This window comes from Centruroides sculpturatus, unplaced genomic scaffold (assembly GCF_000671375.1).
Source record: "Centruroides sculpturatus isolate CEXI.00-Female unplaced genomic scaffold, Cexi_2.0 scaffold1057, whole genome shotgun sequence".
Taxonomy (NCBI): Eukaryota; Metazoa; Arthropoda; class Arachnida; order Scorpiones; family Buthidae; genus Centruroides; species Centruroides sculpturatus.
The window spans coordinates 2,658-19,325 of record NW_019385234.1 but is presented as its reverse complement, the minus strand read 5'-3'; the positions used below and the strand labels follow the sequence as shown (position 1 = coordinate 19,325).

The window sequence follows — 16,668 nt, the reverse complement described above, 5'->3', positions numbered from 1 at the left end:
GGTGGTTGCGTCTCGATAGCTATAAGGGTGCGGGAGATATGGGCTTGAAAGTGGTTGAAAGTGGCTTTCTATTTTGAATGTTTTGTTCAAATTTGTTCGAACATAAAATTCGAATATTGGTTCGATTATAGAATGAATGTAAACGTTCCAGAAACGTTGAAAATAGTTCGTTTGACTTGACGTGAACAGGAGACGTTCAGAAATAGAATTCGGACCAGGTCTGTAATTAGTCTGGAAACGGGGGACCTAATTCTTGCATTCTGTGAAAACGGGTAAGATTGGCTATAATGTAATTATCTTAATCTTCACTATCGTTACTTTTTAAAAACTCAGCGAAACGGGTCCTTGCAGCTAGATTCTAGATTACTTAGAAAAACAGTCTTTTATATGTATATAAAAAAACTATATTACATACAAATGTACGAACAAATAAAAACCCAGCGAAGCGGGTCCTTGCAGCTAGTATATATATATACAGGCGACCCCCCCCCATAACACAGGTTCATATAGTTTGGATTCCTATATGATGACGAAAAAATTGAGACAGTATGTGACAGTATTTGATAAATTTTCTGGAACATTTACAATCGTTCTATAATCGAATCAATATGCAGAAAGAAAATCCATATTTCAAACGGTTTGAAAATTTGGATAAAAAATCTTGTATAATTTGGTAAAACATCATCGCCGACTCGTGTCGCGACAGGATTGGTCTAATCTAGACCAATAGCGGATATTGTACAAACCAGTGAGTTTAAACGAGCAACGGACCTACTAAAAGACATTTATTATTTAATGTCCATATAAATTATATTTATATTAATGATATCTCTAAAGTTCNTATAAGAATATTTCATATAAGAATATTTCAAGGAATATTTCATATAAGAATATTCTTATATGAAATATTCTTATTTCATATAAGAATATTTATAAATTTGAAGATATATTATTTATAAATCTGAACTTACAAAATTTTTCAAAACAAAATAGCATTTATTAATAAATTCTTGTTTTTAGTTTTTTGATTCTTGATTAATGTAAAAGAATTTACTTTTTTATAAATATAGGAATATTAGAGAGCATAAAAGTTGAATTAGAAAAAGAACAAGCACGACGTTGTGAAGCTGAAGAAAAACTGAAATCTACCTATGGAGAAATATCTCAAAGAAAAGAAGATATTCAGCAACAAATAGCAATTTTTGAAAATAAAGTGACAGAATTAACAGATATAAATGTATGTTGTTTTAAAATTATGCTTACAAATTCTTTATTTATACTGAATCTTGAAATCAAAAACAAAACCTCTGTATCTTGTTCTAATAGAAAAAATTAGAAAATGAAACTCATGAGCTAAAAGCTAAAGTTCAAAGTCTTCAAAATGATTTAGATGTTAGTGAAGCAGTTCAAAAAGATTTTGTGAAGCTTTCTCAATCATTACAGGTAAAAGTATTAAATTCATAATTCATATAGTAAACTAATTTCAAAAAAATGATAACTTTGATTTTCCAGGTTGAGCTTGAAAAAATTCGTCAGTCAGATTGTGAAGTTAGGTGGCAACATGATGATGATGTTACTGAATGCAATAATTGTAAAAAGACTTTTCATTCAAAAAAGGAAAAGGTAGAAATAATCAATAATTTAAGAAAATTTTGCTTTATATTTCATAAATAATCAAGTTTTATAATTTATTTAAAGGAAAAAATAAATTTGATTTAGTAAATTTAATATTTCTCTCTAAATATTCAACTTCATCATAAATAAATTATAAAGAGAAAATTCATTTATATCTTAGAGAAATTAAGCATGTTAATCTTTTAGTAGACATAAGCAAAGTTTTGTTTCTTTCTTATTTTGAGAATTTTGTTTTCTTTTAATTGCTTGAATTTTAATCTAGAATCTTGAAACTTATGTAAAACATTAGAGAAAATTAATAATAATAATAATAATGAGAAATTATTTATTATGACATTGTCACGTTGCTGGGCTGCAATTTTTAATCATATCCAGTTTGCATTTGCATCTGAAGTTTGTATATAGTTAATTGGGCTCTCCTATCCCTAAGCTTTCCACATCTACTTTTGAATTTCATTTATCTAACACCATTCTCGAGATTAAGGAAAGATGGATGGATGACAGTGGAAGGTAGTAGGTCTATAATTTTTTCAAATTGCAGCCCAATAAAAAAAGAGAAAAATTGTACTGGAAATTTTTTGAAAATTAACAAAATTAAATAAATAACTTTCAAATAATTTTTATACATTTTTCTTATTTTAAAAATTTACTATTAATACAAAAAAAATTTATTTTATGATGGCATTATAATATTTACTTGTATAATTTTACAAAGAAAATATTGGATTAAAACACTACTTAGTAAACTGGAATGATATAATAAGCACTTCAATCAAAAGCCTTAAATTATATTCCAGTAAGGTTTAATTTGAAAAAAAGGTTTTTTTCAACTAGCATTTTCGATCTGCAATTGAAGATCATCTTCAGGTCTGTATATTTGATGATGAAATGATTAAATCGAACAATGATGTTTTTTTTTTTAAGATCTCCAATTGCAGATCGAAAACCTTCTTTTAGTTGGAAAAAAACTTTCTTATTTTGAATTAAACCTTACTGGAATATAATTTAAGGTTTTTGATAGAAGTGAAAATATTGGGTGATAATAAATAAAGTATTTCTATTTAATGCTGTCTAGAAAGATATTTAGCAGTCTAAATGCTATGAAATTTGTTATGGTGGATTTTGGGACATGCAGAAGACATATTTGTAAAAAAAGAAAAAAAATTAGTACCAAAACTCATCACTATGGCACTTCTGGCATTTTAGATCTTAATCCATACAACTTTTGGTTGTGTAGATTAAGATCTAAAATGTGATGAGATGATTAATCAGAATAGGGAATCAGAAAAATCAGACATTTTTCAGGAATCAGAATTGAGAAAAATCTCATCACAATTTCAGATTCTTAATTAAAAACAATTCTTGCACATTTGATAAGAAAATCAATCATTTGTTTCAGCCCAAGATTAAACATTTTTTAAATTACAATATTAACAATTAATTAAATAATATTATTATTTAATAACAGTTTCCAATAAACTAATTAAATATTAGTTTATTGGAAACTGTTACATCAATAAAGCAGAGAATATAAACATTTGTTATATTATGTTTTATTTTTATATATTCTTTTATAATACTCAGTTATTAAGTTATTTATTGAATACAGAATAGTGATTTAAAATAACACACTTATCCCTCTTTTTATGCAGTTGATTTTTATATACAGTAGAGCATCAATTATCCTACTCGGAGACTGGGGTTGGTCGGATAACTGAAAAGTATGAAACAATACATTATTAGTATAGTATATTAGTATATCTTATATAATTAGTATATTAGTATATCGCTATTAATCTACTTTGCGTTGAATTTTCATTGATGTTAAGCCTAACAAAATTTTTTTAAAATAATAATCGTCACTATTGTATCATTAAAAAATAATTTAAAATTATTTTATTGCTCACAAAGCAAACAACCACTCATAATTAGAAAATTAAGCCTCATTTAAATACTGGCCTCCCTTTCATGGTTGAGCCAGTGTTGCCAGCTAAAACATGCAAAAATTTAACAAAAATAATATTAAAGTAGCCATGACATAGCCAAATATTGTAGCACCACATCACTAGCAGACTAAGTCTCTTAAATTCTAAATTCTACAGAGAGAGAGAGTTTACATAAATTTCAAAATTAATACCTTGTGCTGGCACTTCATATCTCCTAGATTCTATGCAACATTGGCAGGATGGTCGGCAATCTGACCAAGAATCGGGGGGGGGCTGTAGGCTGTCAGGAGCTGGTTGGTAGAGCTTCATCTGTGCTCCTAGGATGTTTGCCCCAATTATGGCAGGTCTTATGTTTACTGTTGATGTCCACCCTGATGATCAAGTGTGACTCCTTTTTATACACATTCTACATGAGAACTGTCTCAGGTGATCATGATTTAATGTGGTCTAAATTCAAGTTGGGTCCGGGTTCTGTTGATACAGGACATCACAAATCGGACTGTTTGGTCAGATTGTTGATACCTTGGTGTTATGACTCTCCTTACCTTATAATTTCATTTCTTTGACAGTTTCTCACCATTAATAATTGACTATTTTTACTAAGGTTGTAACATAAGTCCAAACATCGCAATAATCATTGACTTGGATGCATGGAGGGATATTTGATCAGTTTTATCTATCATAATACTGCATGTGAGTGAGAAAAAGGAAGTGGGTTTTTCCACTTCTCTTCAGTTTTAAGTAATTAATTTAATTACCTCTCTAGAATCGCGCGCACACACACACACACACACACACACACACATACACACACACACACACACACACTGAATGGTATTGTGTTGGGCTTAAAAAAGGTAAATGAACTCTTGATTTCAACAAAAAAAGTAATTTTTTAACAATAACACAATTTTGACAAAAAGTTAAATTTAAAAAATTTTCAAATAAACTGTTTTTTCCTGTAAAATATTGGTCACATAAAAAACGGATTATTTTTCTTTTATCAAGCACATTATTTCAAAATTTGTAAAAAGAGGGATAGGTGAATCTGACTTTTGAAATTTTGAAGACTAAAATAAATTTTCTAATTGAATAGCTTGGAATGCTCTTTAACATATTGCAAATGTGCAATTTTTCATTATAAGTCTGTAAATCATGAATTACTTTCATATTTGTTATTTAATATTTCGTTTTAATCTAAATTATCATAATAAAAAGAAATATTTTAGATCTCTATTAACTGATATATTCAGAAAAATTTTCTTAATTGCCATGTTATCCCAGGCTCTTCAATTAATCAATTAGATTATTGAGAATATTGTTATATCTTACATTTTTACTGAATTTACATTTTCAGCAACACTGTAAGCATTGTGGAAAAGTTTTTTGTCCTGAATGTACATCTAAACTTGTTCGCAGTGGACCTCAAAATCGACTATTCAAAGTATGCAATGTGTGTCACACATTACTGGACCGTGATACGGCTCCTTATTTTAGCAGCCAACCTCCTCAGACTCCAGATTAGACAATGGATGTAAATTCCTCCATTAATTTTCAAATTTGTGTCTGGCTTTTCTTGTGAATTGTATAATTTTGATGCAGGCATCACCATCTATTGAAATGACTGTCATTGCACTCATATGAAAATTTTCCATTTTTTCCAAGTTTCGTAAAAGGAACTATTGGAGAAAGATGAAAATACACATCATTCCATGATCATTTTTTCTCATTATACACCCACTTTCTATTTAATGTTGTCTGACGCGAAGATAGACTGCTCGACTATTTCATGCATGAAGATCCACTATTTATAGGTATTTCTAAATAGAAAAAAGAAAAAAATACTAATGTGTAATACAAATGGGCATAGATGTTGATTCTAAAAGATACTCCATTTGCTCGATTCAGATATATATATATATATATATATATATATGAACATAATACATTTTAAAGTGACATTTTTGTATAAGTAGCCACGGTTTTGTAAAAATATAAAATTACATGTCAATATTTTTTTTATCACACTTGGTCTGCTAATTTGTTTTTAAAAACTACATTTTTGAAAAAAATAAGTTCCTATTTCTTTTAGCATTTTTATAATTAGTTAATTTTAGTAATTTAATATTTTTAATACAGTTTGTCTGAAAATTATTATATTTATGCTACATACAGATATGCACTGCTTAATGATGGGATATGTTGTAAGCAATATATCATTATGTGACTTCATTGTTAAGTGAATGCCATGCAATGTACTTAGCAAACCTATATGTTATAGTCTACTACTTGTATAGACTATATATAACACAATGATAAGTATTTATGTAAACATAGAAAATGTACAGTTAAACATGGTATTTCATGTTTTGATTTTTAAAACACTTTAATTTATTGTAAAATTATATTCATAGTGCATTTGTAATGACATAATAATAATAGTATTTGTTGTTCAGAAATTTTCTGAAAATATTTCATTCCATAAACTTTTTGGACATGCCTTATGTACTTTTTACAACTGACTATGCTGTAGGTTTATTTATGAATTAATGCATTGCATGATGCTGCCACTGCCATGTGCTGTTACAGTGGCTACAAATTTTTCAGCTTTGTTATAATCTTGTGAGACTGCAGCCATGTATGTGGTCTGTCATTAAATAGTGCATAACTGTATTTCTATCATTCATTTTTAGTAATTTTATTTAAAGTTAATTTCAGTATGCATAAAATTTTTAATAATCCTTTCAATGATTTTTATTTACTACAACAACGTTGTAGAATTGAGAAAAAAAGAAAGTAAAAAAAAATACCTGTGAAACATTTTATGTGAATGATGTACAGTTAGTTAAAGTAGTGCAATTGCAAATTTTCAAGGAAAGTTGTGAATGTCTAGTATTTTATTAAGGCTGTGATATGACGTAATTCTCAATTGTGTCAGAAAGCTTTATAATACGGGTGTTTATGAGCATGTGGTGTCGAGTATGAAAATTAGCTTCAGTCAAATTATTAAGAAGTTTTGTTCCTAGTTAAGATAAGGTTATTTAGAATTATTTAAATGGAAAATAGTTTCAATGAAATAATAATGTTATCCTTTACAAAACATATATATATATATAAATATAGTTACATAATAATAAATTATATGTTAAATTGCCTCTAGATACTTTTAAAATATCAAAAGATAAATATCTTAAGTTTTTAGATATTTTATATTATTAATATGGGCCATTTATCTTTTTTGATATTGGAATTGTGCATATCTCTTAAAATGTTACTATCTGGAAAACAATTTAAAAATTATATATAAAAAAATACATAAAAGTTAATATCAATAAAGTCAATGTTTAAAAGATCTCTTTGGATGATTCTCCTCCAAAAATTTATTCTGTAAATAATGATATATCCATATATATTATGCTATAAAAATTTGATGATATGAAAATTAATATTCTGTGCTAAAATCTTAACAGAAGGTAAAAAGTACCACTGCCCAATAGTTTATATTATGGTTGAACAATATATGTATACATATACATAAAAAATAAAAAAAGTTTTTCTTTTTTTGTTTTTGTTTATGGTAGTGTCATATGTTGAAGCTATCTTGCACTTGTTTTAAAGTGCTCAAGTTAAAATTGTTATCAATGTGTAAACATTACAAAAAATTTCAAGTAAGAAAATATGTGAATTGAATATGATGATGATAAATATTTTGCCCAATATAAATTTATTTTAATCTTTTATGTAATTCTTGTTATGAATTAGTATGTATAGTATTATCAGATTTAAAATAATTATTGATAAAAAAATTATGCAAAAAATTGTACATTATTTCAATTGTAGCATAAGTTTTGCAATTATTTTTTTCTTGTGTTTTCTTTACACATATCAGAATTTGGTATTTGATAGTGTACATATTTGTGTATCTGTTTTATCTGTTCTATATTGTAAATATACATCTTGTTAATATAAGGCTATAGGAGTTTTTATGATTCTGATTTATTTGATGTGTTATACAGTTTTTGAAAGCTTCCTATTGTCAAAAAAGTAATATAATATTTTTTCGTTATGAATTTAAATATTGTAGTTAAAAGTCTTACTTTATGTACAATAATAATTTTGAAATTTGTCACGGACAAATTATTTTAAGTGTACAATGTAAAAAGTCTCACTCAATGAAACTATTTATTTATAAAATATTTATTTTAATGACATAAAGTCATGGATAATTTAGGTAATATTTCAATTAATTTAGTCTATATATCAATATTATTTTTATACATCCTCTTCTTATATTCATATTCTCTGACATAGCTATATCTGTTATGTACTTTTTGAACTTTTTCTTTAACTGAATAAAAATTGATACTTTATGATATTTTACATATTGCCAGTCATATGGCAATGTGTGTTACAATGCTGTACTTATTTTCAGGTTGCTGGTTTGTATCTGTGAATGCTTGTTTTTGTTGGATGTCAATGGGAATTGTTGTTTATAACAATTACAATTTGATATTACAGTGGTCTTCAAACTTTTAATGTCTGCAGAACTCCTTGTGCCAGAGTATTATTTTTACAGAACTCTAAGCAATAAAGTTTAATTAAATAAAGAATACATATAAAATGAAGACTTCAATTCTGTTTTATTTTTAAGTAATAAAATTCTGCATAGATAGATAGGTATGATGTAGAAATTTTTAATTTTTAGTATTTTTAATGAGAATATAAATTTCTTTTAAATGGTTTTGCAGGACTCTTTGCAGAGTTCCATTGAATATAGTTTGAATACCACTGATGTGCATTTATCCAAAATTAAAAAGAAAAAATTATCAAACCTGCTAATAATTAAGACATTTAAAAAAATAATAATTATTAAATGTTAAAATTTAAAATTTTTAAGTAAACCGAATAAAAGTTTATCTTAAAAATCTTTGCCATTTCAAGATAACAATTGATTTAGTTGCTGCCCTTGCTAATATTTTTCATGCTGCTTGTCATCTTGGAATGTACCTGTTAATACTTTATCCAGGTTATTTATAGCTATGTCACTCTATTGAATATAAGAACTAATTTAATTAATCTAAATATCCAGTTTACAATTAAGCAAAATTATAAATTAAATGCACTTATGTTGAAATGATGACAGAGAAAATTTATATTTTATCTGTTTGCCAACATTGCTATTAGACAAATATTAGTCAGTTATTATTATTTTTTAAATAAATCATAAATGAAGTAGAGCTGAAGAAATCTATTTTCTGTAGCTGAAGCTTATATAACTTCCAATTAAAGTTTTTTTCTTCTAATTTATATGCTATTAACATTTATATTTTATAAATATGATTAAATAATTGTTTATAGTACAGAAAATCATAAATAATTCATTTTTTAAACTGTAAGGAATGAATTTCTAACAAATAAACTTTTGATAAATTGTCTCATGAATATTAGATACCATTGCTATTCAATGTCATTTCTTCCAACAAAGCTGTTTTAATCATGCAAATTCTGTAATTATTAAGAGAGATAATTGTTCTAATTTTATCTGTCAATAATTACATTGCTATATTAATACCATACTGAAAGCAATATTATATTATTTATATCACTAATGAACTGTTATAATATCTGTAATATCTTTATTTGCAGTGTAAGAAAATGAATATGACTTTCATATTGATACTGGAAATTCTTATTTTAATTTTATCCAAGAAAATTTTATTTATGCTGTAGTCACATTGAAAGCTGAAATTTTCCATTTCAAGAAGTGTCTGTACATCTTGTAATAAACATTTGTTTCAGAATCTGTCAAGTTTTTCTTGTCACTTCTTGAAATGTTAATCTAGTTTCTTCAGATGCTGAATCAGGTGTATATTTCAGCATCTGTCTAATGAAAGTAAGCATTTTGTGTAATGTTTAATGGCTTATTAGCTCATGGCACTAAACAAAACTGCCAAATATTTCTGTATTTTGTAAAGCAGACAGTTTCCTGGATATAGCTTCAATGGCAATTTTTACATACTTTAGGAATTTTTTTTTTCATTTTTGGTTCTTTCTATTTGTTATTTGGCACTAAGAGGGCCTTTTTTCATATCCATTGTGGAATTGGCAGACCACAGAAAAGAGGTAGCTGGTTGATAAGGATAGGACCCAACATATCCAGGACTTACCACCCAAGAAAAATTTCTGGGATTGTTTGCCTGAATTCAAATCCAGATCCTCCAAAGCAATATGACATATTAATAGCCTTAACTATCCAGTCATCACACTTCTAACACTCATACAGTCTGTGTAGTATGTTTACAGTGAAGAACATTAGAAAATAAAATTATGTTGCATTGTTTCTGACATTACTTTTTATTGCTCACATGGGCTGATATATCTATAAAAGCCCATTAAAGGTTAGACATATATGTATTAAACACAATAAATATCTAACATATTGTAACAAGCACAATTTACAGACTGGAATTGTTACAAATAATAGAGTGCACTGTGAATACAATTACCTCATAAATTAATTAAATAAAATGCCAAAATTAAACTAATTAAAATACTACAATACAATAGTAAAATCAATTGATACAGTCCATCAGAAACTAGCTAATTAAACTGTTGTCTTAATTATGTAAAGCATAATATTGATACTATCAATAATAAATATCATTAGTTATATTTACACTCAATTATAATAAATTTTCTGTGTAAAGTTTAACTCTCTTAATGTTTGCACAAACATTCAGCTATTTTGATGTATGCCTTGTGCTAATAAGCCATTAGACATATAAAATGCTTAGTTTCATTAAACAGATGTTGAAATATAGTGTGTTTCAGCATCTGAAAAAAGCAGCTTAGCATTTCAATAAGTGATTAGAAAAACTGGAAAGATTCTGAAACAAATGTTTATTGTAAGATGTGCTAGTACTTCAAGAAATGGCTAGATACTTCTTTAAATGGCAAATCTCAGCTTATGGCTATGACACACACACTTATTTATACAAGACAAGTCAAGTCAAAAGTTGCTTAACATTCTGAAGCAGCAGGAAAAATTTTGTCATGATAAAAACATGTTATGCCACCTGGTTGATACATACAAAGATGCTGACCAGTGACCAAGAGGATAGTGGCTTACCATGGGTGTCAGCCGCCCGGGGCAGAGGAAAATTTCGCCCTCCCTTATTTAGGTATTTCAATTTAAAAGAACAAAATTCAGTTTTGTCACAGAACAAGCAATGAAAAATTCGGTGGTAGTGCAGCGACCTGTTTAAAATAGTTCTATTGGATATTAGTGGTGTATATGAACGTGAATGAATCATACAAGCAAAAAAATAAAGGTCAACAGTTTTCGCAGGAACTCCTCAGATGAAAAAGTTACTAGTTCACCCGGCGAGCCGATTCCTGGACTATCTGGATGATAGCACTATCGTAGGCGCGATGCAAGTATAGATTAGGATGTTTCAAATTTTTACAAGATATTATTATTATTTATTGTGAAATTTTGCCACCCCCTAAAATGTGCCGCCCGGGATGGGCTGCCCCTGCCGCCCCCACTGCGAAAGGATAAAAACCACTGAACGTTGGTAATTGGTCATAAGTTCAGACTTCACAATGGGCTGGCCACGTGGAGTTTTCAAAGATTTCTTTACTAAATAAAGGCCAGTTTTTCTCATAGAGAATTCTCCTAGGAGGAGGATTCTCTATGAGCACTTTCTTCTTGACAGATTGCCCACATGATGCATTGCAATATGGGCGATCTGCCATGTGGCAACCATTAATTATCAAAAACATGTTACCCTAGAGCAGATTTATAATCTGCTCTAGAGTAACATGTTTTTGTCATGGCAAAAATTTCTTATCCAACTCAGTTTGATTTTATTCAGTGTTAAACAATATTTGACTCGCCCTGTATATTTTGCAACAACTGAATGCCACTGTTATCACTGTTAGAAAATGATACTCAAAAGATAAATTAAGGTACAAAAGTATGAAAATTTACTAATAATGCAAAGGAAATTATGAATTGATTTAATTCCAAATAAGCAGGGAATATTCTTAAATTTAGAATGATATTTTTGAGAAAATAGAAGATTCATAATTATGAAATATGAAGCATAAAATGAACAAACTGAAACTGCTTTTGGAAATGTTTTAAGATTCTAACTTCATCATCAACACACCAACATATGCCAGATCATCACTGATATTCTTGATTACTTAAAAGTATGAACAATGTAAACTTCATAACAAATTAAGTTATAACATTGAATAAGATAAATTTTAAATATTAATATAACCTATATACTTCTTTCTAGACTGCATATTGTAATATCAAAACACTTACTAAAACACCTTTTCTTGCAGCCGACGCTTTATTATAACANAATATCGGCAGCATGGTCCTCTAGCTTAATATAAAATTAATAATTGAAGAAAGTAGTTAATATGTATCTCAAGTTATATTTTTTGAACGATGTAGGGAGATGGCATCTTTAAGTATTTATATTTAGATAGTTATGTAATCTTTTTATATTTCCGGTTACACTGACATCATGTACAACGGATTATAAGCGAGTTCGAAAGATTTGAAAAAACAGTTATTCGTACTATGCGTTCGATTTACGATTTTGTTACTTATTTAATTTTATTTTCTTGAGAAAGGTCTTTTAACAAGACCAAAAACGTTTGAAAGTTGTTATAATAAAGCGTCGGCTGCAAGAAAAGGTGTTTTAGTAAGTGTTTTGATAACCTATATACTTCTACTAATTTTTTGTTAACCCCTTTCACAACGTTAGCAGATTTAATAATGTCTCTTTTTTCACAATTGTTGATATCGTCATTCTCGGAATATGGTATGCAACAGTTAAAATCTCGAACATGCATGCCACCTTCATATTTCTCAACAATCTCTTTTTTCAGGTCCATTGTGATTGTAGTCATTTTTTAGTTTTCTGTTGCTTTTCATTTGCATTTTTGCAACTCATGATTAAACCTGGTGCATTATTTGATTTTAATAAGGTTGAAAAAATATCTATATATAAGTACTGAAACACTAACACTAAAAATGTGTTTAAATATTTTCAATTAAAACTTAATAAGTTACATGGTGTACATAGATAAGTTAAATACAGTTCTTTTTACCTTTTAAGAATGTTTTAACTAATGATCCACATTGTTTAACATTTCATAGCAATTGGCATTTAATATAAGATTTTAAGGAAATTTAATACAAAAACTTGTATATATGCAATTTATATATATTGCATATACAATTTTGATTTATATATGAAAACCTGCAATTTTCTTAAGCATTCCTGAATATAATTTTCCTTTTACTGGTTTAATTTTATAAAATTGAAAATATTATTAAATATTTTCTTTTGTAAATATTTTTCTTTCATTAAATTTACAAAATTATTTACAATAATTTAATTATATGTTAATAATTTGGATTAGTTTTAATTAATGGTATAGTAGTAGTAAAAAAAAAAATAGGTGCAATGATGATTAGACACAAGAATATTTAATATGCAAACATTTGTTTAATTAATATAGTATTTGCTATATTCATTAAAAAATAATTGCAGTATATCATTGTCGGCAATGTCAATAATTTTTTAAGAAAATAGTTGAGAGATTTAACCAACACACTACATAGAATATATTTCAATAAATATTATATTTTTATGCTTTGACATTACAAAAAAAATTATTACTAACTTTAATTTTTTTTAGAAGAGTATTTTAGTATTCTTAGATTATTATGTATATATAATATAAATTGTATAAAACACACAATAATTAATATCTAAAATTTCAATAAAATACTTTCTATAGTTTTAAATTATAAATTTAATTCTTTCAGTTTGAATTAGATACAATAATTAAAAAAGGAAAAACTTTTTAAAACCAATAAATTTCTCTTCATTATGCAAGTTTATACAAACATGAAAATAATGTAAATATAACAATAGATGAATGTGTGATATATAAATAAAACTGATAATGTAAGTTCTTGGTTTTAAAATTTTAACAATAAATTACATTTTTGGATAAAATCAGTTTTGCAAGACTGACTAAGTTTTATTGTTAAAATTTACTATATAAATAACTACAAAAACTATAGTCGTTTCCACAAATCAAATTATTTCATTTAGTAAGTTAAAAAAAATTATATGAATTTTTCACATAATTATTTAATTTAAAGCATAATTTTATATTATTTCTTTACTAATTCATTTTTGCAGTTAAAAAATGTAACATATTTCATATGGATTAACAAAAATATTTATGTAATATTAAAATTAAATTCCATGTATATATATTTTTTTATCTAAAAATGTCAAGGGTCTTTATTTGAATATCTTACAACAGATAAAAACAACATGGAGCTGCTGGTAAAATAAATGTTGCACTTCTTTTGTATATAGGAATACTGTACATACAGGAAACATATTCATTGCCAATAATCAATTTAACTTAGAATTTACTTTTAAATTCAGTCGTTTTGATCGTTAATGACATGTATCAGCAGTGGTGACCTATGACTGTCAGCATTCCGCTTGTTTCGAATTTGATCCAGTTTGTTTCTCAAATCTCCCATTATGGGAGTTACCGAACGAGTCCACTCGGGTTTGCTGTTTATTCTTGATCTAATTTTGCTTCTGAGATCTTCAGATTGAGAATAATCTGAATAGTCTGATTTTTTCTTGTCGGTGAGCCTGTTCCAGACACTGAGATTGCCGTGACCGAGGCGGTCAGCCACCATATCGGTTTCGGAATGATCGACCGAGTCTTTGTTTTCTGGTTCCTCTTCTACAGACAAGGATCCCTTTCTCTGTTTACTATCTGATATTCTCTTCCTGATGTTAAATAAAAAGGCAAATAAATACTACTAATAAAATTTTTATAAATTAATTTTAAATTCAAATGACCTATTATTTTTTAAAGCAAGATATTTCTTCTTTTTTTGTTTAACTTCTTCTTCGTCAGCATACATCTTCATTCTTAATTTTCTCTTTGTTGACTGTTCTGTTTTTTCATTGTCTTCTAAAGAAAAACACAAAGTTTTTATCATATTTTCAAAGTTATTAAAATTATAATACATTGTAAATGAGAATATATAATTTCCTAACCATTTTCACTATCTGAATTTGATGATGGTATTTTTTCAGTAAATTTTGAGCTAATGTTGTTGACTCCTAATTCTTCTAATTCCTTCTTCTGCTGAATCTGCCAAAACTGTCTTTTTCTAGAATTACTTATAATACCTTTAAGACCTAAAAGAAAATATGAGATGATATATTGATATTATTTGGATTATTCATTCTGCTTTTAACCATAACAATATACAGCAGAAATCATCACACAATCATTTTCTGTTCTCATATGTGTACATAGGAGACTTATTAATTGAATAGTCCAAGGACCCCATTGATAGTACAGTAGAGCATCTATTATCCGACCCCCGATTAACCGTCACCTCAGTTAACCGACTGTGTTCTAGTCGGTAAATTCAAATGTCCGCTAGTGGTGTGGCGCTACAATATTTGGTTATGTCTTGGCTACTTTAATATTATTTTTACGTGTTTTAGCTGGCAACACTGGATCGATCATGAAAGGGAGCCAGTATTTAAACGAGGCTTAATTTTCTAATTTTTAACGATACAATAGCTACGATTATTATTTTTAAAAAAGTTTGATAGGCTTAACATGGAGGAAAATTCAACGTGAAGTAGGTTAATAGCGATATATTATTATATCCCATGTGATTAGTATATTAGTATACTATACTAATAATGGATTTTTTCATACTTTTCGGTTATCCAACTTTTCAATTATCCAACCAACCCCAGTCCCCAATTGAGTCGGATAATTGATGCTCTACTGTATCATCATCCTGGGTTTTGTGAAAAACCTTTACCTTGGGCTATGAGAATAGCATCAGCAAGTATGTAGGCAACACATCTCGCATGTGAAAAGCAGAGCATGACAATGTTAGTTATAATGTCTGTAGTATCAGAGAACATCCCCCATTTTAATGAGAGACTCATCATGACTACTAGAAACCAAGTACTCTAGTTTTAAAATTTAAAGTCAAGATAATGTATGGTATTTTAAACAATGTTAAACTGATGTGCCAATTAACAGTCAAAAATGGCAAGTAAACACAATGATATTGATTTCATTGTCTGTACAAAACTGGCTTTAGTAAAAACCAAAAATCTCAGTTTTGTTGCCAGCATGTTTCTTAATTTACAAAAATTTTTCTGCATTATACTGTTGCAATTTTTCTCATAAAGTTGTTAAAATTATATTAGAAATACATACTTTTTCATTGTAACTCACCAAATACAGTAAAACCTGTCTAAAATAAGTTCAAGTTCTGTCTAAAAATCACTCCATTCCAAGAGATATTTTTTGTTTAATGTAAGCCAGAAAACTGTTTAATGCAAAAAAAAAAATGCAGTTTTTGGGAACAAAGAATGTGACCTTTAAGTTGAATCTTTACTTATTTGTCAACAAAGAAGAAAATTAAATCACCTCCAGACATAACAATCATTGCAAACCATCACAAATGGTATTCCAAGAATGATTTCAGTTTGTTTTTCTGACAAAGATCATATGACAAGGGGACATAGTCTTTGTTAACTAGGGGCAAAATTGAGAACATACCTTGTTCATTGTTAGCACTGAGTTACATTTATTCATGAAGTTAATTAGCCTTGTACTGTGTACTAGTAGTTATTTACTGAGTATTGAAAAACAAGTTGATTTGAATATTAAAATTCCTCAAAGCTAGATCACAGAATAACTCGTGGTCTCTGTATTACTGTAATATGCTTAGAATTTCCGACTGCAGAACAAGACACTAGTTCTTGGTACTCAAATTGGCTTGTTCACTGTCATATGAGTTCATAAGGATCATATCCAAGAAGTATTCAAATACCTAGTGTAAATTCTTGGGCATAATAATAACTTTTTGCAACTGACTATTTCTCAATTCTTGTATTTGAATACTGCCACCTTTAGTTGGAATTAATTTGGATTAAGCCTAATAATAAAATATTATGTACAGTATATAAAATATCCA

General features: G+C 27.7%; 2 protein-coding genes across 2 annotated transcripts in view; one reads left to right on the top strand and one right to left on the bottom strand.

Annotated features, from left to right (window-relative positions):
* Positions 1 to 11,933, top strand: part of LOC111636516 (RUN and FYVE domain-containing protein 2-like) — a 15,334-nt gene extending 3,401 nt beyond the window's left edge. Inside the window, exons 2-5 of the mRNA XM_023381797.1 lie at positions 1,071 to 1,237; positions 1,327 to 1,443; positions 1,513 to 1,623; positions 4,939 to 11,933. Coding sequence (XP_023237565.1) covers positions 1,071 to 1,237; positions 1,327 to 1,443; positions 1,513 to 1,623; positions 4,939 to 5,106 — 563 coding nt within the window. The 3' untranslated portion in view covers positions 5,107 to 11,933. The remainder of the gene's footprint in view (positions 1 to 1,070; positions 1,238 to 1,326; positions 1,444 to 1,512; positions 1,624 to 4,938) is intronic.
* A 1,966-nt stretch (positions 11,934 to 13,899) lies between these two features.
* On the bottom strand, positions 13,900 to 15,211 carry LOC111636515. Its single transcript, XM_023381795.1, has 3 exons — positions 14,711 to 15,211; positions 14,510 to 14,624; positions 13,900 to 14,437 (listed from the first exon to the last, which is right to left on the bottom strand). The coding sequence occupies exons 2-3, from the start codon at positions 14,578 to 14,580 to the stop codon at positions 14,074 to 14,076; spliced, it is 435 nt and encodes a 144-aa protein (XP_023237563.1). The 5' UTR covers positions 14,581 to 14,624; positions 14,711 to 15,211; the 3' UTR covers positions 13,900 to 14,073.
* Positions 15,212 to 16,668: the final 1,457 nt, after the last annotated feature.